This window comes from Mercenaria mercenaria, unplaced genomic scaffold (assembly GCF_021730395.1).
Source record: "Mercenaria mercenaria strain notata unplaced genomic scaffold, MADL_Memer_1 contig_4264, whole genome shotgun sequence".
Taxonomy (NCBI): Eukaryota; Metazoa; Mollusca; class Bivalvia; order Venerida; family Veneridae; genus Mercenaria; species Mercenaria mercenaria.
The window spans coordinates 20,771-45,312 of NW_026462480.1; the positions used below are offsets into that span (position 1 = coordinate 20,771).

At 35.3% G+C, this 24,542-nt stretch overlaps 3 protein-coding genes across 3 annotated transcripts; all 3 read left to right on the forward strand.

The window, feature by feature from the left end:
• The first annotated feature begins 708 nt into the window (after positions 1–708).
• LOC128553742 (uncharacterized) lies at positions 709–6,327 on the forward strand. Its single transcript, XM_053534918.1, has one exon. The coding sequence runs from the start codon at positions 954–956 to the stop codon at positions 2,670–2,672; it is 1,719 nt and encodes a 572-aa protein (XP_053390893.1). The 5' UTR covers positions 709–953; the 3' UTR covers positions 2,673–6,327.
• A 10,380-nt stretch (positions 6,328–16,707) lies between these two features.
• LOC128553745 (uncharacterized) lies at positions 16,708–18,228 on the forward strand. Its single transcript, XM_053534920.1, has one exon. It carries the CDS (start codon positions 16,708–16,710, stop codon positions 18,226–18,228), a length of 1,521 nt encoding a protein of 506 aa, XP_053390895.1.
• Positions 18,229–22,952: 4,724 nt separating this feature from the next.
• On the forward strand, positions 22,953–24,263 carry LOC128553746 (uncharacterized). Its single transcript, XM_053534921.1, has one exon. It carries the CDS (start codon positions 22,953–22,955, stop codon positions 24,261–24,263), a length of 1,311 nt encoding a protein of 436 aa, XP_053390896.1.
• Positions 24,264–24,542: the final 279 nt, after the last annotated feature.

Sequence of the window (24,542 nt, forward strand, 5' to 3'; positions counted from 1 at the left end):
CGATATGAATAATCAGCCTAAGGTCAACCATCGCGGTCAAGTTGCGACTACTACAGTCGACATTGCATTAAGAGACCATCCAAGGGACTGCTAAGAAGTGGTCTCTTAATGGAATGGTCTCTTAATGAATTTCAGTAAGATGAAAAAAGAAAGTTATTTTTAACTGTTAATGTAACTCTATTTATTATGAACGTATGGTTTAAAAATCTGTTTTAACATTGTGAACAATTTTCCAAGTCCACAAACCGTGAAAATTATGGATAGATTGTTTGTCAGTTTGACTGATTCAAAGGTTAATTGCATTCAGTCACGTGCAAAACGTACTCGCTCATTACACAGACGAAGAAATGCCCGGTAGAATTTTGGTACCCGGTCACTTAATAGATAATTTTGTCGAATATTTTATCTGTCGGGATTACATTAATGTGGTCGCTAGTCGTTTAATAAAGAAGTCGTTTAATGGAATGAATTTATATACTGAAAACGTTTGGGAGGGATTTTGACTGGTCGTTTAATACAAAAATCGCTTAATAGAGGTGGTCGCAAGTACGATGTCGACTGTATATATATAGCCGTATCGTTTACGCATATTTACCAAAGTTTGCAACAAAATATAGAGGGGAGGTAACTTATTACAGTTTATTTCGGGCAGACATGTGTTTTATTTTCCCTTGACTACAATAAAGTTCAATTTGGAACATGTTATTTATAGACTCGTTCTCGGAAAGGAAGTAAAACAAGTTTAATATTTACCGTAACTACAGAGTGTTTTTTTTTCTCTAAAATTCTTTATATTTTACACATATTTATCTTTGGTTTTTCTTCCAACGGAAAATTATTTGTCGCGTTGTGGACTACTTAGTAACAGTTATTTGAGAGAGAAAAAAGAAAAAAGAAAAACAAAACAGAATCTGAAATTCAACACTAGTTTGACCTTTAAATATCCTCTAAATATGGCAGTATCGGGTAGAAAGGTTGCTGATTTTCAAAGTTCCATATCCAAAGGTTCGACAGAGGACTTTGATCATAGATGTGAACCATGTTTGGCGATTGGTCAGCAAATAGAAGCTCATGGATTTTGTGTGGACTGTCAAGAATACCTGTGTAAGAACTGCTTTGCTTATCATCAAAGAACGAAGGCTTCAAAACATCATCAGCTGGTGAACAAAGATAGTATGGCTAAACATGCTGTTATCAAGAAGGAGCCAAACGAATGCAAGGAGAAGTGTCAAGTGCACAAAAAGGAAGTGATTAAATTTTTCTGCTCTAAACATGAAGCTCTCGGCTGTAACGATTGTATCGTCTTGAATCACAGAGCATGTGACATTGACTATATACCTGATAAATGTGCAGGTATTGGGGACAGTACAGAGTTCAGAGAGTTACTAAGGGAGCTTGATAAAAAAGTAAATGAGGCTGATATTATTATAAAGCAGGCCTCATGTAGAGAAAAAGAATTAGATTCCTGTTATGATAAGCTACTAAAAGAAATAACAATGTTTCGTAAAGAGATAAATGATCGCTTAGACGAGCTTCAAAAGGAAATCCAAACAGATGCTGACAGAAAGAAGTTCACGGATAAACAAACGGTAAATAAGGTGCTTAAAACGTGTACAAGCATTTCTTCAGATTTCAAACAACTACAGTCGAGACTACAAGACTACAACGCCTCGCAGCAGAATGGACAGCTTTACATTACAATGAAACAAGCAAAGTCCAAAATAAAGTCAAACGAATTAAAAGAGGCAGACAGATGTTTAGGAAAAACAAACTTGAAGTACTCATTTGAGCAAAACCAAAACCTGGAAAATATGCTTTCAAGACAAAATGCGCTTGGAAAACTCACTGTTTCTCTTTCTCATGTAACCTCAGAGAGGAGGAAATCAATTGATGAATTAAAGAACAAAGAAGAAATGGAGATAAAGACAAAATCAGACCAGTATTCAAGCTGTATAACAGGATGTGTTGTTTTGTCTTCTAACAAACTATTGGCGGCTGACTTTAGCAACGAGAAACTGAAAGTTGTTGACATGAAAAATAAAACTGTAATAGAAGAGACAACACTTTCTTCTAAACCGTGGGACATCGCAGTGGTGCCCCAGGACCAAATTGCTGTGACAATGCCCTGGGAGAAAGAGATCCTTATAATGACAACAGCTTGTAAAATGTCAGTTGTCCATAAGTTTCTAGTTAAAGGAGAATGTAGAGGTATAGTTTATCATCAAGGTCAACTTTATACAGTTTGCTTGGATCCGACTTGTGTATTTATTACAGATACCCAAGGTAATGTACAGAACACAATTTTATTGGGTAATAAGAATGTTTATGAACCATACGACTTACTGCTAAGTAAGGATCTGAAACGCATTTTCATCAGTTTCTTAGGTAGCAACAATGTCGTCAGTGTAACATTACAAGGTAATATTTCTGCTAAATACAAAAACAAAGACTTAAAAGAGCCACGTGGAATGATATTGCTAGAAGATGGATCATTGCTGGTATGTTATGGTGGGGTAAATGGCAGCATACATCGTATCTCAGGTGATTTGAAGCAATGTTACACACTGATAGATGCTGTGTCGTCCCCACGTTGTATGTGCTATAATCGTGATCAAAATGAGGTCTATGTCGGATGTTTGAGTGATCAGATGATTGTGCTTAGTGCAAAATAATATGACACTGCAAACATTTTGTATCATGCAAAAGTACAATATTGCGATGTTCCGTTTGGACAATTGAGATTTTTATTTCTGAACCTCATACCTCGAAAGTTGAAACTACATAACTACGATGATGAAAGTCGAAATCGCGGAACAAGATGATGAAAACGCGATATCATTTCGCATTTTCGCCATAGTTGTTTCATTTCTTCATTATCGTAGTTTCGACTTTCACCATCGAACTTTAGACTTTTATCATCGTAGTTTCGACTTTCATCAACGTGATTTTGTCTCTCGATTACGACTATTGAAAGTCGAAACCACGATGAAGAAAGTCGAAACTACGATGATGAAAGCCGAAACTACGATGGAGAAAGTCCAAAGCACGCTGGTGAAGACATGAAACCATAACGGCGTAAATGAAATGCGAAATGATAGCACGTCTTCATCAGCTTGGTCCGTGATTTCGACATTTACCAGGTTTCGACTTTCATAACGATAAACAAGAAAGTTTATGTAGTTTAATCCCTGACCAAGATATTGATAGTATCATCAGGTTCTAGCCTGTTTTATTAAATCCACACTAAATGCTGTACACATATAAAAAATGATCGTTTTCATGGGCGGATCCAGGATTTTGTTAAGCACACGTGGAGGTTTTAGGGCGCCTTGATAATTGCTTCTCAGGTATACCTGAACTGGTGCAATCTGAGGTATATTTGACATAGTTTGAGCATGAATAATTTACACAATACCACCTTTTTAATTTTAGTGTCCCAACACTTCAGAAATTATGAAAACTACCAAATTAAATGACATTTCTTTTAAATAAATTACTGAAGTCTCAATTTTAAAATATAGAAATAATAGCCGGGCAAAATTCACCCTATTCAACTTGACCAAAGCGGATAAAATTCCCTCTTTGTTTTTAGTTATATCCAGATTTTCACTTCATGCCGTTTAAAAACAATTACCCTCTTAATTTTTTAATTTATGTTCTTTTTCAAATTTTACATTTTTCATTCAACAAAATCAAAGTGGGCATTTTGTCTGCCTTGGTCAAGTTGAGCAGGGACTGTTTTGTCCGTTGGGATTTATTTCTACATTCGTCAATTTTAGTCTGTCAAAAAGTATGCACGTCAGATTTTAGTGGAATGGTGCAGCTGTCGGAAACCCCTTAATTGAAATAATATTTTTTTTTAAATGATGTTTTTAAATGACTCCTTTATGTTGATCAAAGCCTTTCCACAATATGATTGTTCTAAAATCTAATTGTTTTTCATACTTAAATTGCAATAACGTTAATGTCACTTGAACTTTCACCTGTAAATAGTTACAATTTTTTTGCGCATGCAGCAACCCTATATTAGGTTACATGCAACTACCAGTTACTTATAAATATACAATTATTGTTATATTTCCATATAATTTCTAGACGGCAATTAAACAAAAAATTGCGATAATTATGTCTGTCTTTGATGGCTTGTTATATTTTCCACGAGTTAAAAAGTTAGTTTTATTGAGTTATTTTTCCTTGACATTTTTTTGTACAAGATCTTCTGCATCCAAACAATCATCAAAGACATTTCTTTGAACAGACATAATAACTGATGTATTTTATGTGTTTGATAAACCGTGTCTGTTGGCTTTGTGACGGTATATGCTGTAACACTACTGTATGGAATCGTTAATATTTTGTGTTATCTATTCAATTTAAGGTACCTATTTATGAATTTTATTTCGTTTCGGTAAGGCATGAATTGAGGGTCATGAAAGCAGGAATAATCGTTTGAATTTCTCATTATTACATATATTTTAAATACTTGACTAAGATACTGTATTTGTATATAGTTACTGTGCTATTTTCAATTTCTGTACATATTAAGTCCTAGTTAATATCTAGTTTAGCAAGACAATATAGATTTAGTATACTTAAGAAATAATAAGTTCCCAAACGTGGTTTATCGTAGAATAACCAGAGTTTTGAGTATCTTATGCGTAAGAATATATGTGGAAGGCGTGAAAATAATGTGGAAGGTGTATGATCTGTTTTTGAATGACTGATAAAGCTGTCAAATAATATACAGCTTGAAAAACAAATGTATATATTAAATGTAAGGTTTGTTCCCTTGTATTTCCCGTTTTCTACCACTGATGCTGTATATATTCGTGGCCCAGTGGTTAAGGTCGCTGACTTGCACGATCAAGCCTCACTAGGGCGTTGGATTCTTCACGAGAGGAAGCTATCCATCTGGCCTACGAAATGTCGGTTGTTCTACCAAGGTGCCCGCTCGTGATTAAACAATGCAAAGAGGGGCACCTTGGGGGTCTTTTAGCTTCATCTACTATCAAAACTGGAAAGTTGCCTTATAACCTATACTTGTATCGTTGCGACGTTAAACCATTGTGTCTTTTTTGTTGTTATCCAAATAAGTCGTTTTTGATTTGTTGAGTTTCCAGGTCTTGAGATAAAAGATGAACAGGTTAGAAATCTGGTACTTTATTTTTGACTTTGACGTCGTTGCATTTGTCCCATTTACTAAGAAGAAAGCATTATGTATAGTCATGGAAAAGAAAAAGTCCATTATATATACACAAAAAATGTAATAGGAAATTTTTGAACTTCTTTGTAACATCGATATGATTTTCATGTGATTTTTGTGATGACATTGATTAATATGCACCTCAAGAGGAGGTTATCTCTGCTGATAATATGATTTACTTGCACTGTATTATTTTTGTCATTTTCATTTGCTATGAGATCTAGATCTCTATTCGTCGTGTTGCGCTCATGTTTGCGTGACTATATCTAATATCTAGTTTCCTAAGTTTTTATATGTATAGAAAGTTATAAGTCTGAATGGTCTGAAAAGATACGAACTGTTTCAAAACTGAGAACTTATGTACAGTTTAAATCTGAGTACATTACTGAAAAGTATCTTGAGAGTAATTTATCGAAAGTTGAAAAGTCACATTTAGCTCAATTTCGTTGTGGAATTTTACCCTTAAAAGTTGAAACTGGTAGATATATTGGTCTTAATCCAAACGATAGAATTTGTCAATTTTGTAACAATGGTTCTATAGAAGATGAAACGCATTTTTTTTACTGAACTGTCCTACTTATACAGATATCAGAGTAAATATGATGAACAGAGCGTTAGAAAGTAATAACATATTTCTAACACTGTCTTGTGAAAACAAGTTGAAATATTTGATAAATACTCATTATGTTCTTGTTGCTAAATTTATTGTAAATGGTATGAGTAGACTCAAATCTCTCTTGTTTAACTAATACTGCAAACTTGAATGCCCGCAAGTGATATTTCGCGTTACACTGGTTATAGAATTTAAAGAGAGTGACCATTCGATCACAGTTAATCACGCTTTGGTATACTTTGTTGAGCATTCGTATGTCGGCAGCATCATTAGTTTTATGTTCAAAACATCTATGTGCTTCTTTTATTCCCCAACAAAATATGTTCAGAATATATACTTTGCCACGCATAAGTTTAATTGTATGAATATTGCGATGATCAGTTGTATAAAAAGTTATATCTTTAGAGTGACTTATAGGCCCAACGTGGCCGGGTGTTGTAAAATGTTTCTATTGATTTTGTACTTTGTACATATGTTATACACAATGTATAATAAAATTTACTTTACTTTACTTTACTTTACTTTACTTTACTTTACTGTACTTTACAGTACTCTACTGTTCTGTACTTTACTTTACTTTACTTTACTTTACTTTACTGTACTGTACTGTACTGTACTGTACTGTACTGTACTGTACTGTACTGTACTATGTGCGAACTGAGAAAATGTTGAATAACTTGTAAAACATTATCCGAAGGAAGCCCCGAAGAATTGATAATACACAACATGTCACTTCTTCCAGACGTTAACATGCCAATAAATCAATAATTTCCGGTATACTTTGACAAAAACTTTAACGGAATATACCATAGCCACCGCAGATAATATTATCAACTAAATGAACAAAGTATCTTAATCTGTTTTATTTTTAAAAAATAGCATCACATCCAACAGAGCTAGTTTACGCGCTACGCATCGCTAGATTCTACTTTTATCTCCTCGATATTAGCATTATCGGTTGCTACGGAATTGACGTTATGCCGACCTGAGAAAGCATATTTGAGTATAACTGAGTTTTGCTTAAACCAAACAAGTATAATATAATTTAAACGTTTTTATCGGTGATATAACTGTAAAAATGGGCGCTTAACTGTAGATATATATCGTCATAAATTAACTGCCTTTATTCATTTGGTACGATGCTACGTAACTTAAACATATTTAGGTCATGCCAAATTGATCTGTAGGTCTTCGGAACGATTTTCATCAAAAATTACATATTTGAGAAAAAATAATGTATGTGTCCTTCGGAGAAAAATAAAAAAATACACTATTAGTTGTATGGCTGATCAATAGCTGCAAACTGATCTGTAAACGGATTTTAATTAAAATGACTCAACCAGTTAAAAAATGATCCTCTACTACGGTTGGGTCAATTTCTATATTATCAGATTTTGAAGCAGTTACCTTAGACTTAAAAAAATTAAGATGCCCTACGTATCTTTAACATACTTAGATCATGCCAAATTAATTTGTAGTTCTTCGGAACGATTTCATCATAAAGTCACTCGAAAAATAGTGGTGTGGCTGATCAATAGCTGCAAATGATCTATAAACGGATATCAAACACTGCTTTAACATAAAATGACCAAACCAGTTAAAAGTTTGATCCTCTACTAGGGTTTGGTCTATCTCTATTCTTCCAAAAGTCAAAATTATCAGATTTTAAAGCAATTATCTTAGACTTAAAAATTAAGATGCCTTTAAAATTTACATTCCTTTTACATTCTTTCAGAACACATTTCTCAGTAGAACAAATAGTTAGATATTGTCATAATATTACAGAAAATGATCACTTTGTTACGTGTCACCTAAGAGGTATAAAATGCATACAGTCTGGAAATATGATTACACTGGAGAATGTCAAGACTTTTTATGTCCAAGTAATTATGAAGTTGACTTTGATTCAGTTGCCTACCCCTTGTTCAAAAAGAAAAGAAACTTTTCAAATTTTGTCAGTCTGAGATTTTATGTAGACGTTCCTGAAAACGAAGCATTATGAAATTAGTTGTTAAGAAACAGTATGTGCCCCTTTCATATTCAGTTTAAGATTCCAGCAGTAAGAGAATTATTGTAGACTTTAATTCTAGCGAAATAGGTTATTGAAACTCTATGTTGTATGTATCTAAAACGGTATACATAATAAGGATATGAAGTTGTATTGAAATAAAGTTGTGCAACTGGATTCAATCAGTAAAAGTAGACTCATTGCTCTTGTATTTGATAAAATTCATCCATCATATTCTAAAAGTACCAAAGTATTCCATAGTGATTGTTATTAAGTATTTGTGAGTTTCAGGCATTTACATTTTACAAACTCAAAGTCAACAAAAATGACTGAAAGTAGCAAATATCTTTATTCATACATACCATAGGAAAGCCAATAACTTCCAAACTGGGATTTTCATGACAAATATGTTTTGGCAGATAACATACAATCTGTAAATTTATATAAATTTGAAGATTTATTCAGACTTTCTGTAAATACATATACACTACTTTCGTAGACCTGATTATGCTACACAATGGTATTATTTGGAAATGTGTCATTAATATAGTTAAAATTAGTATTGAAAAATTATGAAAAACATTCGGCTCGTTTCATGAAAATTGTACCAGACTCCCAAACAAAAAGTTAAAATAAAAAAAAAACACACTAGAATGAAAATTTCTTTCACCCACTCCATCTTGATTTGAAAAGTTTCGAATAACTCGGAGTGGCCTAAAGCAGATACTTGAAATAATTTTTACAAACAATTAGTATTATGGTGTTCCTTATTCATTTGTAGTACTAATTCAATGCACAGATACCTCATGCAGCTTTTCAACTATATTGTTAAAGCTTGTGTTAGTTAACAGTCTGAGGCAGAATTTATTTGTATATCGAAAGAGTCATATCCATGGGCAATAGTCTCAAAATGTACATCATTTTAATCAGGTAAATGGCCACTTTGTTTGGGTGACGGAAACTGATAATTATACAACTTCATTGATTTAAAGACCCTCTACGACTTAGGGACTTACTTTTTTCGCCCACAAAACCTTCATGAAAATCGTTCTTATGTACAGCTATATTACAAGTTTTCAGGTGGATAATCTAGGCCGTTCCAGAATAAATGTGTTTTCACAATTTTATCTGCAAACTTATTCAGTCAATCTCTTTTCTGCATAGTTTTAACAATATAGAAGAATAACTTGACTTACACTGTAGAAACAAAATGAGATTGAAATTTAACTAAATACACTGATTTATGTACATATTTCTACATTAATCCAATAAATGTTAAGACATTAAACAGTGTTTTGGCCTAATATATGTCACTATCAATTTGAAACTAAATTCTTGTATATCTCATATATTTCATGCAAAATCATGTATAATTACCATCATGGAAATACAAAAGAATAAAGTTATTTTGTGTTGCCTCTTTAAAACAGAAAGCTGTCATGGTTATGTTTCTTCTTTCCATGTTATCCATTAACTAAACAAAAACTGCACCGGTAACCTTGTGGTAGAGCTCTCGCTTCGAGTGCGGAAGGTCAAGGGTTCGATCCCTGGCCGCATCATACCAAAAGACGTAAAAAATGGTACTAGTAGCTTCCTCGCTTGGCGATAAGCATTAAGAGGAGGATAGTGCTAGGCTAGGACTGGTCAGCCCGGTGTCAGTATAATTTGACTGGGTGGGGTATCATGCCTACGACGTAATATTCCAGTGAGGCATCACTATAAAGTTGGGCATTGAGCTCACTGCTACAAGTAGACACCGTCGTTTATATGACTGAAAAATTGCTGAAAAAGACGTTAAACCAGAACACATACACAGATAAACAAATGGAATAACTGTAGACGTGCTAAAACAGAAACACACAAGTGCTGTGTCAATTTAGATTTAATGTAAACACTACACATTACGATATATGTAGGTATTCACTTGAAATGTCAGTACGCGTCTTATTTATTGCACAATAAAATTCCTCTGAGATTTACAGTAGCCATTCAACAGACAATTTCGTCATGCATGTTATCATGTTCCAGATAATTTTATTAATAACTTAAGTACACAAATACCACAAATATTACGTATATCTTAATGTAGTTTATAATTAAAATATATAGTTAGACATCAGGAAATACACACTGGCAGATTCAAATACTTTATCTTTTTTGTAGCTTGGGTTAACGTCGCATCAACACAATTAACTTACCAGACACTGTCTTTTACTGTTCAATGCTGTCTTGTGAATAATAAGAAGAAAACGATATGCCAATTTCAAAACATTTAGATCATGCTGTCAAGAGATGTACGTGTCTACATAGATATTTTGTTTACATATTTTTCAATGTATGTATAAACTATAACTACAGAAAAAAATACTAAAATGTTATTGTCTTAGACAAAAAATACATTGGTTGGAAACTTGTAGACTAATTTATATCTGGCTATGGAGCATGTCTACATATAAAAACCTCAACATAAAAATCAAATCAGAAAGCATTGTCTATGATATACCAAATATCATAAATCAGTATTAGTATTATTGAAGTAAATATGTCGGGAGTTAGTTTACCTTAGTTACAGAGCTATATCATTTAATTCACAGCTCTTGATTACTGTGTCATTAACACTGCAGAGAGCTTTTCTGTTTGTATTATTTTACAGAATACACAAGTCACATAATACACGAAATAGTTTTGTCTCGCTTTGTATCAAAATACTTTCTTGATTTCTAAACTGAAAGTCTGTCCCCTTATAAAAGTTCTTTTCTTTAGTAAAAGACTACACTTAAATATATCTAAAGTCCTTGTTGTAAGAAAAAAAATCACATCACAAAACAGAAGGGAAATAACTTATTAATGACGAGTTTCGGGAAGACTTGTTGTTTACTTCCTACGACTACAACAAAGTTCAGTTGACAAGATAATTTAGCCAAACAGAAGATACGAATAAAAATAAAAAGTCTAATCAGCCTAAATGCCTTACCAGTCAGTGAATGTGTATTGGCTGATTGCGGCAACAAAAACTTTTAAAATTGTGGACATGAAAATATAAGCCTGTTTGCTAAAAGACACAAGACGGACATAATGACTCTAGATCGCTCACCTGAGTAATATGAGCTACATGTATCAAAATGATGCTAAGATATTAAGAAAGTAGGCCAGTAGGTCACATTCATGGTCACTGAAAGTCAGTTTTAAGATTGGTGAGCAAAGCTGTACATGTCATCCAAATTTCAAAGCTATATCTTAAAAAACAAAACAAGAAAGTAGGTCGGTAGGTCACATTCATGGTCACTGAAAGTCAGTTTTAAGATTGGTGTGCAAAACTGTACATTTCATCAAAATTTCAAAGCTGTATCTTATAAAACAAGAAAGCAGGTCAGTAGGTCACATTCATGGTCACTGAAAGTCAGATCGGTGTGCAAAACTGTAAATGTCATCCAAATTTCAAGGCTGTATCTTTAAAATGAAGGAAGTAGGTCAATAGGTCAAGGTCACAGTCAAGTGACTCCTAATTACTTGGGATCATCAGGTAATTATAATTAAACAGTCTAGAAAATATGCTCTGATGATTTTTGAAGTATCTTTTTCCTATATAACTCATATAACAAGTGACCCGCGGGGCGGGGCCTCTTTTCATCCCAGGGGCATAATTCGAATAATCTTGTTAGAAATCAACTAGGCAATGATACATACCAAATATCAAAGGCTTTGGCCTTGAACTTTCAGACAAGAAGATTTTTTAATTTTCTTCCTATATAAGTTTATGTAAAACTTGGGACATCCTGGGTGGGCCTCTTTTGAACTAAGGGGCAATATTTGAATAATTTTGGTAGAGAACCACTAGGCAATGCAGCATACTAAATATCAAAAGTCTAGGTCTTCCAGTTTCAGACAAGAACATTTTAAAGTTTTTCCTATACAAGTATATTCAAAACTATGGACCCCCAGGGCAGGGTCTCTTTTCACCCTAGGGTAAACAATCTTGGAAGAGGGCCATAAGGCAATGCTACATACAAAATATCAAAGGCCTAGATCTTAGACAAGAAGATTTTTAAAGTTTTTACCTATACAAGTCTATATAAACCATGTGACCCGGGCCTGGGTGGGGGCAATATTTGATACCAGGGGAATAATTTGAGAAAAACTTGGTAAAGGATCCATAGATGATGTTGCATACAAATATCAAAACCCTAAGCCGTGTGGTTTTGGATTTTCAAATTTTTCATTATTTAAGTCTATGTAAACCATTTGACCCCCAGGGCGGTGCCATATTTGACCCCAGGGGGATAATTTGAACTAACTTGGTAGAGGACCATTAGATGATGCCACATACCACATACCAATATCAAAGCCCTAGCTACTGTGGTTTTAGACATTCAAGAAGATTTTTATAGTTTTATCTCGGTTGCCATGGCAACCAGAGTTATGCATGAATTTCAATTCTTTAGGCAACTGAAATAGGGGACCACCCAAGGATAATTTCTGTGAAGTTTAGTGTAAATCTGCCCAGTGGTTTTGAAGACTTTTGAAATTTACAATATAGCCATATAGGGAAAATAAGCCTCGTCTTCTGGTGGTCATATATAAATTGTTGCTTCCAAAATGATTTAATAATAATAATATGAGGAGGAGAATGGAGTGGGGGACGGGGTGCGGGGGAAAGTGGTTTAGGTTGCTACCGTTTGCCCTTAACTTGCCCTACCTGGCTCTGCTCAGGTCATCATGTTAGGAAGCCATCCATCTGGCTGCAAAAGCTTATTATTCTACTATCTACACAGGTGCCAAGTTTAACGAGTTAAAGTGTTTTATACCACATTTACTTGTGCTGTATTTGTTTTGATATATAAAATGTTGCTTCCAAAATGATTTAATAATAATAATTTAGGGAGGAGAATGGGGTTGGGGAGTGGGGTGCAGGGGAAGGTGGTTAAGGTTGATAATGTTTCCCCTTCACTTGGCCTACCTGGCTCTGCTCAGGTCATCATATGAGGAAGCCATTCGTCTGGCTGCAAAAGGTTATCATTCTACACAGGTGCCTGCCCATACCAGAAACAGTGCTGAGAGAGACATTTGAGGGTTCTCTGTCTCCATTTAAGCTGGACAGTGACTGTATGACCAAATATTTTGTGACAGTGACTTAAAACCCAATAAAACAAACAAACATAATGATGTGATGCCTCTTTTCTAATTGTGGCTTCATGCCTGGTCGCTTTATGACTTTCAGTTCCGGACACTAAGGGAACAAGTCCTGATCCCTTGGGATCAGATGCATTCTGAATTTTGGATTTGGGCCACAGCCACCTCCCTCACATCTCAGCCCTTTCGTCAGTATCGCCGTTCCGGCGGCTCAAACACCAAATTCTCCCGTTACAGTTCCCACAGAAATAAACCATACAATAACGGAGAATTCCTCCCCAAAACATGCTGGCCCTTCAGTAGAAGAGGGTTCTGCTCCGCTGTCAAATGTTTCCCACACGTCTGCGGTTATTGTCGCGGTAACCACTCGGCAAAATCCTGCCCTATCGGATACAGACAAGACACTTTGCCCAGTCATCCACCCCAACAATCACAGTCAGGTTCAACACATGCTAAGCCAACACAAAAAACTAAACAGCCAGGAAGTGTCTAATGCAATTACTCCTATTAAGATAAGCCCCCTTTCGTTCTGGATTAAAGGCTATAAATTATCTATTGGAAGGTTTTAAAAATGGTTTCCGTTTAGGTTTTGTTGGCGATAGATACTCCTATACAACGAAAAATCTAAAATCTTGCTATGACTTACCGGAAGTTGTATCGACAAAATTAGAAAAAGAAATAGCTTTAAAGAGGATAGCGGGACCTTTCAGTAGCCCGCCTTTTCAACCTTCTTGGGTTAGTTCTATAAGAGTAGTCCCAAAAAAAGGAGGTAAACTCTTACAGGTTAATTCATCATTTAAGCTATCCACTTGGCAATTCTGTAAATGTTTTTATCGATCCAAACCTCGCCACAGTCCAGTACTCTACTTTTGACCAAGCAGTTACCATGGTTAGGGATTTAGGTCAGGGCTGTCTGATGGCTAAGACAGACATAGACTCGGCTTACCGTAACATACCCATTCATCCAACTGACTATCCACTGCTAGGTTTCAAATTCAATGACTTATACTTTTATGATCGTTTAGACTTAAACAGGAATATGAGTTTTTTCTATAAAATATATCTGAAATAGATTAATAATTTTATCACAGACACTGGAAGAAAAATGACCCCTTATTCTGAACATATGTGTAGTTAACTGCACAATCTGAAAGAATAAGGACCTTTTGAAAAGAGATTTTTGAGCCAAAAATATGACCCTTTGGAACATATTTGGGGGAAATGAAGACGACTCCGCTAAAATGTTATGACTGTGACTTACTGCAGACCTGAGGCGCCTGTATGAATTACAGACTCCGGTATATACCGGATTCAAGCAATTTGAATGAAAAGTATCTTAAATTTAATGTATATAAGTTGAAACCATGATAATACTAACCCTAACCTGTAGTCAGTATATTAAACATATTATACGCTAAATGCGTGCAGACATGCAATAATTTGCGTATTTTGGCCGTGCGCTACAATTGATAATCACCTCCGGACATGCGCAGAAGACCGCTCTAGGTCTGCAATGAGCAACATCGAAATTTTATTGTAAGCTAAGGTTACTAGGTAATTTCAGTTCCTGCACTATCTTTTACTTTAGGCATGGAAAAAGCATGCATAATTACTACAGCTTGATTTCAGCAAAGCCTTTAATTTGTCTGTGGTCAATGATTTGGAAAAAAAATGAAACAATGATATCAGGAAAATCAACGTCATTAAACTAACTCTGATTATAAATGGTACCTTCTCTAATGAAACAGTTTTATTGAAAATGTTTCTGTTTCAAAAAAGGTGAATTTATACACAGGTAAAGACTACCCTCGGGGAAATGTAGAAAAGTGGTCATTGTTGAAAGGTTGCCTCTCCACAGAGGTATATTTACACTATCCCTGGTTAATCGAAAAAGGAAAATAGTGCATGGTGGCCGTATATTCCCAGTACTTGGATTCAATGTTGCAAGTTTTATAGAAGGGTCGTTAGCACAGGTTTGTCTGTATTGTTTGAATCAAACCGTTGTGATAGTGAACAAAACATGAATTAAAAACAAATATGTAGCAGAACAGGGTTAGCTGCGAGATATTTGAACGGCGGCGGGCGTACATCAAAGTAGTCAAGGGGGCTCATCCAGTCGATATGCACTCGGTGACCCCTTCTTTATTCTATATAAAACCGCCATCTTGGATCGATAAGAAAATGAGTCGGTTTTTGAACCCACTCGGGCGTGAAATTATCGGGACTTCTGTAGCAGACGACAGTCAGTAGACGTAATTGGATAATATGGTAAACCTAGCAGACGACGCTAAAATTCAAGCAATAGTGTTCTTGATCGTCTATTTTTTGACTGAAAATTATCTACCGCTATTTTACTAAGTTAAACCTAACCCCTAGCAGACGACGGTAAACCATTCGCGTGAATCATCGGGACAGGTCTTGACACGATCAACAGTTTTTGGAAAACCAGTTTTATTTATAGCACCACTCGAAAAACCCATGTTATTTTTATCAATTTCTGCCAGACAAGTATAGACTTGTTCACAACGTACAAAAGCAAACGCTCTGCTCAATAATAATCATTTCACACGGAGCCTTCAAAGAGTACAGATATAACTACTATGAATTATAGACGTCAAAACAGTATCGCACAAAACGGTCCAACTCAGGTAAGCAGACGATAGCATTATCTCTCGTATAGCTATGCAGCAATACGAAATTCAAAGAAAGGAGAAATGTAAATAAATCTCTCTTTCTTGTATGCAATTTTTTTCGTAACTATATTTATATCTCGTCATTCTCGTATTTGTCTTCATTGGCCTCTTTCGCTCTTTTCCACAATTGTATAAAAGACTCATTGTCTTCCACTGAATCATCTTCACCATCACTGTCACTGATTTCATCATGATTTCGTTTCTTGTGTTCCCTACGTTCGGGGCACCAGCCACTCTTAACGTGTCTCTGCACGTCATGGCCAGACTCGAATAACTGTCCACAATCGTCACAAGACATATTATCCCTCCTTGTAAACTCACTACGACAATCTGGGCACTTGAACATGTTGACTCTCTGGTAGCGATCCAAAGTATCCTATTCCTAGTATCCAAATAGTGTTAACCAATCAAATCCACTGATTTTCGACCAATCATATTGTGTTTTTAACTTCGAATTCACCAATCACATTACAACTCGTTCGACCAATCAAAATGCATTTTAATGAACCAATCAGATGTATTTAACCAGGGCGTATGCCCAACAATCTGTTATAAAAGCGAACGTCGTGATTATATCTTTCATTTTCAGTTTGAGAGCAGTCTGCAGAGGACATACAATACAGATAGAAATACATTGGAGTTATTAAACTGTTAAAAAAGGTGAGTGTTTACAGTCTCGCCTGGCTTTTTGTAGTCTCGCCTGGCTTTTTTTCGTCTCGCCTTTTTGATGAATCTGTTGGTAAACAAGATCAAAACTTTCCAAACAGTAGTGTATTTTTGTTTTGTAGTTGACATATAAAAAACCCGAGACTAATATTATAATTTCATTCTACTTTCACGGATAGCTTATGGGTGGTTAGCATATTATGCTTATACCAGACGAATTCAACTTCAACACGGTAGGAATGGTGGTGAAAAGCAAATACAAAGACAATACAAAGTAGATGGTTTCTATGACATTGGTGGAGAAAAAGTGGTGTTGGAGTTTCATGGCTGTTTTTGGCATGGCTGTCCAAACTGTTTTTCAAAAACAACAATTAACCCGGTCAGTGACATGAAAATGGGTGACTTGTACATTAGAACTATGGAAAAGAAACAGTATATAGAGGCAAACGGCTACAAGTATGTGTGTAAATGGGAGTGGGACTTCAAACAGGAACTAGAGAATAATCCAACTATGAAACAATACATTCAAAGCTTGGAAATCGTCACTCCACTGGAACCTCGTGATGCCTTCTTTGGGGGTCGGACAGAAGCATTTAAGTTATACGAGGAAGGAACAGAGACGAGTCAAATCAAGTATTATGACGTGACTTCGCTATATCCTTGGGTAAACAAAATGGGAAAAATACCCATTGGTCATCCTGAAGTTATCACAGAAAACTTTAAAGACATAAGCCAGTATGAAGGATTGATCAAATGTAAAGTGTTGGCACCTAAAGGTTTACATTTACCTGTCCTGCCAATGAAGTGCAATAACAAATTGATGTTCAGCCTTTGTCGCGTGTGTACGGAAAACTATCAACAGACGCCATGCGAACATAGCAACAACGAGAGGGCAATGGTTGGAACATGGGTGACAGATGAGCTGAAAATGGCATTAAAGCAGGGTTATACACTGTTACAAATATATGAAGTTTGGCATTTTGACAATATATCCCAGTATGACCCTGAGACGAAAACAGGGGGCGTGTTTACCGATTATGTTAACACCTTCTTAAAAATTAAACAAGAGGCGAGCGGTTGGCCAGACTGGTGTGTTGATGAAAACTCTAAACAAAAGTACATACAAGACTATTACAACACAGAGGGTATCTTATTAGACTACGTCAAAATAGAGAAGAATCCCGGTCTAAGATCATTGGCTAAATTGATGCTGAATAGCTTCTGGGGGAAATTTGGGCAACGAACAAACCTGACTCAAACTTCCTACATTACAGACCCTTGTGAGTTTTTCGACATGATGACCTCAGACCAGCAAAATGTAAAAAACATACAATTCGTCAACAACGAGTCTGTCAAGTTAGAATGGGTGTATAATGACGACTTCATTGAGACATCAGGCAAAACTAATGTCATCATTGCGGCCTATACTACTGCTCAAGCCCGCCTTAAGCTCTACAGTTACCTGCAGCCATTAGGCAGAAGGGTTCTATATTGTGATACAGATTCCGTGGTGTTTACAACAGATGTGGGTCAGTGGGAACCGCCATTGGGTGATTACTTAGGAGATCTTACAGACGAAGTGCCGAATAACAGCATCACATCATTTGTCACAGGGGGTCCTAAAAATTATGCTTACGGACTTGCTATTCCAAATAAAATGGGTCAAATGTCAATTTGTAAAGTGCGTGGTATTACACTGAATTTCAAAAACTCACTTGATATTAATTTTCAAACTGTCAAGGATATGGTTACCGGAAAGGTTGACGAGTGTGTTACTGTTGTAGACGAAAATAAAATTGTCAGGAATCCCTCAACTGGACATGTAATTACCAAACGCGAAACGAAGGATTACAAAATCGTCTTCGATAAACGAGTTATCAGTAAAGAATATACTACATATCCGTATGGATATTAATAGTATAAACGTTGTTATTATTGTTGCCATGACAAGAAGACAAAGCTTGATTATTAAAGGTTTTCACATGTTCTTAGATAGTGATTGTCTATAAAAACATGATGTAACGTTTTTTATTACACTAGCTATTATTATTATGTTCAATAAATTGTATTATAGTACAAACTATCAATAAATTTGTATAAAAAAATCTTTATTGTTTTACTTATTTTTCTTAGTTAGAAACAAAGTATTTCGTCATCTCAAACAGATACAAAACCTGGAGGTAAAGTTTCTTACCAACACACAGTAAAATTGGTAATAAAACATATAGTAACTATTAAAAATAGTTCGTCTCACGCAAAGATGGCCGCACTCATCAAATGGCATGCTACCGGAAATTGTCGTCTGCTACAGAGAATATGATCCGCTAATATGGAGGGTCCATTGTTCTTAGGTATATAATGGTGCAGTATCAGAAAAAACGTCGTCTGTTACGGGATAAGCATAAAATCGTCTGCTACAGAAGTTCCGATAATTTCACGGCCGAGTGGGTTCAAAAAACGACTCATTTTCTAATCGATCCAAGATGGCGGTTTTATATAGAATAAAGAAGGGGTCACCGAGTGCATATCGACTGGATGAGCCCCCCTGACTACTCATCAACATTAATAACGATAGCTTTATTTATCGCAAAGTCGGATACTAGTATCTAATTTGTACATGTTGTTTATAGTACGTATTATATCTATCATAGTTAGCAAATTACGGTGTAAAGTCCATTATTTATACCAGTTTTTATCTTCTAATTACAGATAACATGTTCCAAATATTTAACTTCTCCATAAGATTAAACCACACGCAGGGGCAATAAAAGATGTTTGCGATATTCAGTACTAGAACTTGATTTGTCTCCCTCAAGGCCTCAAAATCATTAAATAACAAAACGAATATACTTGTATGTTACGGAGACATTTGCTGTTTTTACTACTTATTACGATGATAATCGAAAAGCGTTTTGTCACGCTTTTACTCCAGGTAAACTGTCTCGATTATAAATATCTACATTTTAGAGTCATTATACACTAGGTCTACCTCAGCTATAGCGCTATTTGTTACGACGACGGGAAAATGTCTTTATTGCGCGGCGGTCCGGGGTTCGATTCCCGACGCGGTCATCCTTTTTTCTTCATTTGGATTTTTTTTAAATATTTTAGAAACAAAAATTCATATTCTTAAGTTCATAATATGACTAAAACTTCAATTTGAAAGAAAGATTATTTTTTAGCCAAATCTGGAGGCATGCTGCTTTAACGCTGTTGGTCCGTTGTGTTAATATTTGCGATCACAGTTGTGACATTTATCGGGAAAAATGTTTTGACCATAATCGGTCCGTGGTATCTATACAAGTTGAATGTAAAACTTGTTATAACTTATGAAATATAATAAATCATTAATGAAGATGTTTCTTCTTCTTTTTCTGCCGCATTTTTTTCAAATTTGATTCACTGACTATTACACTCCCCACCATAATAAAAGCTTCAGTTTCAACGCAAGTCCATTTTTCGCGATTTTATTTCGGTGATAAATACGATCGTGTCATAGTTTTTCATTTTTGTGGTACAGAAAGAGAATGTTTCTTCTTTTCATCTCACTAGGGTGCAGTATCTGACCATAAAGGTTTTAATACAGGTTTTCAAGTTCTACTGTGTGTATGCAACCCATGATTACAATAGGTAACAGTTAACGGCCACGCGCCACACTTTAGCACGCAAAACCACAGGGATTTTATTAGAATTTTATATAAAATAGATTCTATTTTGACAGACGTCACTGTTCATAGTCAGGATTTTCATGCTTTTTCAGTGACAATTTAAGGTTAAAAGGTATGACTGGAGCAGGTCTTTAAAGTCATGCCCTAGATTTTGACATGTAACAATATGGTGGCTGATTTCTGCCATTTCGTATGTTCGTGTCGGAGATGCGAAATGTAGAAGACACAATAACACGAAAGGTCGAAAACTGTTTATTTATCGTGTGTTCACTTTTCGATGTTCGAGGTGAACACACGACGGTAGTAATTAGGATTAACAATGTAATGTATTCAGTGCCCGCCTAGTATATATCTTCAGCCAATCATGTACATCATTGTAGGCTCTGTTGTAAAGTATATATCAGAGAGAGAGAGAGAGAGAGAGAGAGAGATTCAGTACAGTAAACAGATTTAAGTGTATGATTAAAAGTGAATGAACAATATCTATTCTTGTTATACCATCCAAAATCAGGGTCCAGTCTAAAATCCAGTTATTACAACGACGATACGAAACATTAAAGGCGAAATAACGAAAATTCAAGGGCGAACACACGAACTTTTCTATCACTTTTCGTGTCGGCGGGTATCAAAACGCTGTCCTTATTCGTAGTAAAAGGGAACATGATATGGAACACTAGTTTTACATAAATTTAGAAATTTCGACCTTTAACTATTCATATTTTTTACGTAATCTGACAGTTGAAAGTGGACCTTTTCTGTATTCGTCATTTTCCACTTTGGTTAGATTAGGCAATTTTACAATAAGCATTCTACTGAGATTTCAGAAGTAAAATCACAACTTAGCAGAAATAAAACGCAATTTCCTAGCCTCGCATGTCCTCATTTATATGTTATTTTGACAAGAACACCAGGATAAAATCATAGAAAAAATGTTAAAATACAAGTTCGCAACGATTACCTTTGTCCATGCGTTATCATCTTATTAAGCTAAAGTGATTCGAGACTATAAAAATATATGTTGATCTGGCGTTATAAAGCAGTTCAAACAAACAAAGATAATTAAAACAATCACATGAACTTCTTTGGCATAATAACATGTATCATCAATGTCATCAAAGCATTATAACAATTTCTCAGAACAGATTGACCGCTCGCATAGCTCAGTAGAGACAGCGCCGATCTACGGATCGCGGGGTAGAGAGATCGATCATCGGGCGGGCCGTATGTTCTCCGTGACGATTTGATAAAAGACATCGTGTCTGAAATTAGTCGTCCTCCACCTCTGATTCATGTGGGGAAGTTGGCAGGTACGTGCGGAGAACAGGTTTGTACTGGTACAGAATCCAGAAGAAAAAAAATATTTGAATGGTAGAAAATACGTATATGCATTTTCTCTTTATGTCGACACCATTTCATGGACTCTTTCATAAATGGTTAAATGAGCGAGAAATAAAAAAGAAATTTGCATTCGTCGGTCACAAGATGAACTATTATTTTACATTATAATTTTTCACAGACTGGAATAAAAGTCGTCGAAATGGATGCATACAATTATATGATTATTCAATTTTAGGTTGATTTAAAACGTAAAGTTTATGCTCTACAATAGAAACAATTGTCTTCAGGTGTTCTCTATTAAATACTTAAATTTTAAAACCTATGTAATGCTACAAACATTCACGGTTGGTAATTCCTACAAGATAGTGTTTTTCAGCTAAAACATAACTTATACATTCAGTTTTTAAAAAATGTATGTACATGTCACGTATTTCAATGTTTACATTTTACGTTACAAAGCATGTATAGTGGACGCAACTTGACCCCGATGGTTGACCTTTGTATTATAATACATAATTAGGCACAACCTATTATTGAAAAAGAGTGTACGTTAAACACGAACTGCACGAAAAAAAGGAAATTTAAATTTTTGCAAATATAAATTAGTGTATTGGAAAGTTTTAACTGGTCAAATGTAAGTATATATACTTTGATACTTCACTGTTTACAAACTAATTCCATATAAATATACACGGCTACCCTAAGCACCCTTGATTTCTACAATGAAATTATCTATATGAATAATCAGCCTAAGGTCAACCATCGCGGTCAAGTTGCGACTACTATATAGTAGACGCAACTTGACCCCGATGGTTGAGCTTTGTATTATAATACATAATGAGGCACAACCTATTAGTGAAAAGGAATGTACGTAAAACGCTTGATCTCTTTGCATTAAAAAACACGAGCTGCACGAGAAAATGGAAATATAAATTTGTGTAAATAAGAATTAGTGTATTGGAAAGTTTTAACTGATCAAATGTAAGTATATATACTAATAAACTATGATAATGTGGCAGTTGACCTCAATACAGTCGACAATGTTTATTTTCCAAAACAGGTAAATCAAGATGGAGATGTCGGTTTATTTATCTAACATTTGCTATAATTAAGCACTAGACTCGATAGCACAGACGGCTAGCGCGCTTGTCTTATAGAATTTTAGTCTAGAGTTAGTAGGTTCGAGACTTATATTTTTCATGAATATTTTTAATTATATCTTTTTTTTCAGCAATAATGCCGTGCAATTATTTGGCGACCTTGCATTACGTTTTATGTGCATAATAGATTGTTTTTCTTTGGAAACGTATATTCAATAACCGGTTTTCTATATTGGTATGTAACTTGGTATATCTTGCGAAAAAAACGTGCACTTACTGTGTGTATATGTATGAGAATCGATTGCGAACATTAAATTGTATCAGTTGACAGTCGTTGCTTTGACTAAAATATGGCATCAGAAAATAATGCTTCTGCTTCTGAAACATCTGAAACTAGAAATTACTTAAACTATTCTGATGAAACAAAGTCAATTATACGGAATGTTATAAAGGTTATCTATAAATTGAGACTGAAAAAAAAAACAGTTGAAATATGAAATAATTTGTTTCACATTTTATTGCTGACCAGAAAAATGACCTGTCTGTTTTCATGTTCTTCTTTAATTTTGCAGATATGTAAGGAGGAAAAAGTTTCAGGACAGTTGAAGCTACCAGTAGGTAATGCTATGGAACGTGCGGCAAAGTACACTGGTGTATCTGAGCGCACCCTTTACAGGATACAAAAAGAAGAGCCGACACAGCAACGCAAAACAAGAACAGACAAAGTAACCATTGACGACTTTGACCGAGCTGTCGTCCGACGCACAGTGCACGAATTCCTAGTTTACCGGAAGCAATTACCAACTATAAAAAGTTTGAGAAAATCATTGAAAGAGAAGATTGGCTACATAGGAGGAAAGGAACATCTCCGCAGAACATTGCATGAATTGGGTTTCAGATGGAGAAAAACGACAAACAACAGAAGACTATTAATGGAAAGGACCGACATAGTTTTGGCTAGAATAAACTTCCTGAAGAAGATCAAGAAATTCCGAGAAGATGGGAGGACGATTGTATATACCGATGAGACTTTTGTCCATTCAAGCCATACATTTCACAGATCATGGCAGTCCGATGATGTTGGACTCCGCGTTCCTTTCAGTAAAGGGCAGCGGATGATAATAGTTCACGCTGGGACTGAGACTGGTTTCGTCAAGGGTGCCGAACTAGTTTTCAAGTCGCAATCGCACACAGGCGATTATCATGACGAAATGAACAGTACCAATTTTATGAAATGGCTACAAGAAAAATTACTACCAAACCTGCCTCAGAGATCTGTGCTGATCGTTGACAACGCACCTTATCACAATATTCAAACAGATAAATGCCCAACAACTGCAACACGCAAGAGCGACATTCAAGGTTGGTTGAGACGGCACAACATCGACTTTGACGAGAAGCTGTTGAAGGCGGAACTCCTTGACCTTTGCAAAAGGAACAAACCATCACCAGAATACTTGTTAGATAGGATATTAAAGGAACATGGTCATGACTGCTTACGACTTCCGGCCTACCATGCTGATCTCAATGCTATCGAATTTGTGTGGGCACAGCTAAAAGGAATCATTGGCAGACATAACGTTACCTTCAGGACGTCGGACTTGGAGCAACACATTTACGATGCCATCTCCACTATAACCGATGAGGATTGGCAGTCATGTTGTACTCATGTGCAGAAAGTAGAACAGGAATATTGGAAATCTGACATTGCTGTAGCAGAGGACATGGATGGTATAGTTATTGAAGTTTGTTCTAGCGACGAGGACACAGACACTGCATCTGAAGGATATGCATCAGACACAGATACTGCGGATGAAGATGAAGATAACATTTTGTTCAATTGAAATGTTGAAGTTATTTGTAAAATGCATTGTGATAAAGCATATTAAAAAAAAGATATAGCATAAATAAAAAAAGAAAAAAAATATAATATAAAATAATATACTTGAAAACGTATAACTGATATATAAAATATTAGTTATGTATAACAATTAAATCTAATCCTAAATTAAAATAATTCAGAAAAAAGTAAGGTTAATCGAGGTTTCGAACCTACACCATTCATGGTGATTAACGATACTTCCATCCATTTAATCCACTGGACTAATTCGCCTACAAATGAC

Excerpts from the sequence above, each read along its gene's own strand:
- LOC128553746 (XM_053534921.1), top strand. The coding sequence starts at position 22,953 with ATGACCTGTCTGTTTTCATGTTCTTCTTTAATTTTGCAGATATGTAAG.
- LOC128553742 (XM_053534918.1), top strand. The coding sequence starts at position 954 with ATGGCAGTATCGGGTAGAAAGGTTGCTGATTTTCAAAGTTCCATATCC.
- LOC128553745 (XM_053534920.1), top strand. The coding sequence starts at position 16,708 with ATGGGTGACTTGTACATTAGAACTATGGAAAAGAAACAGTATATAGAG.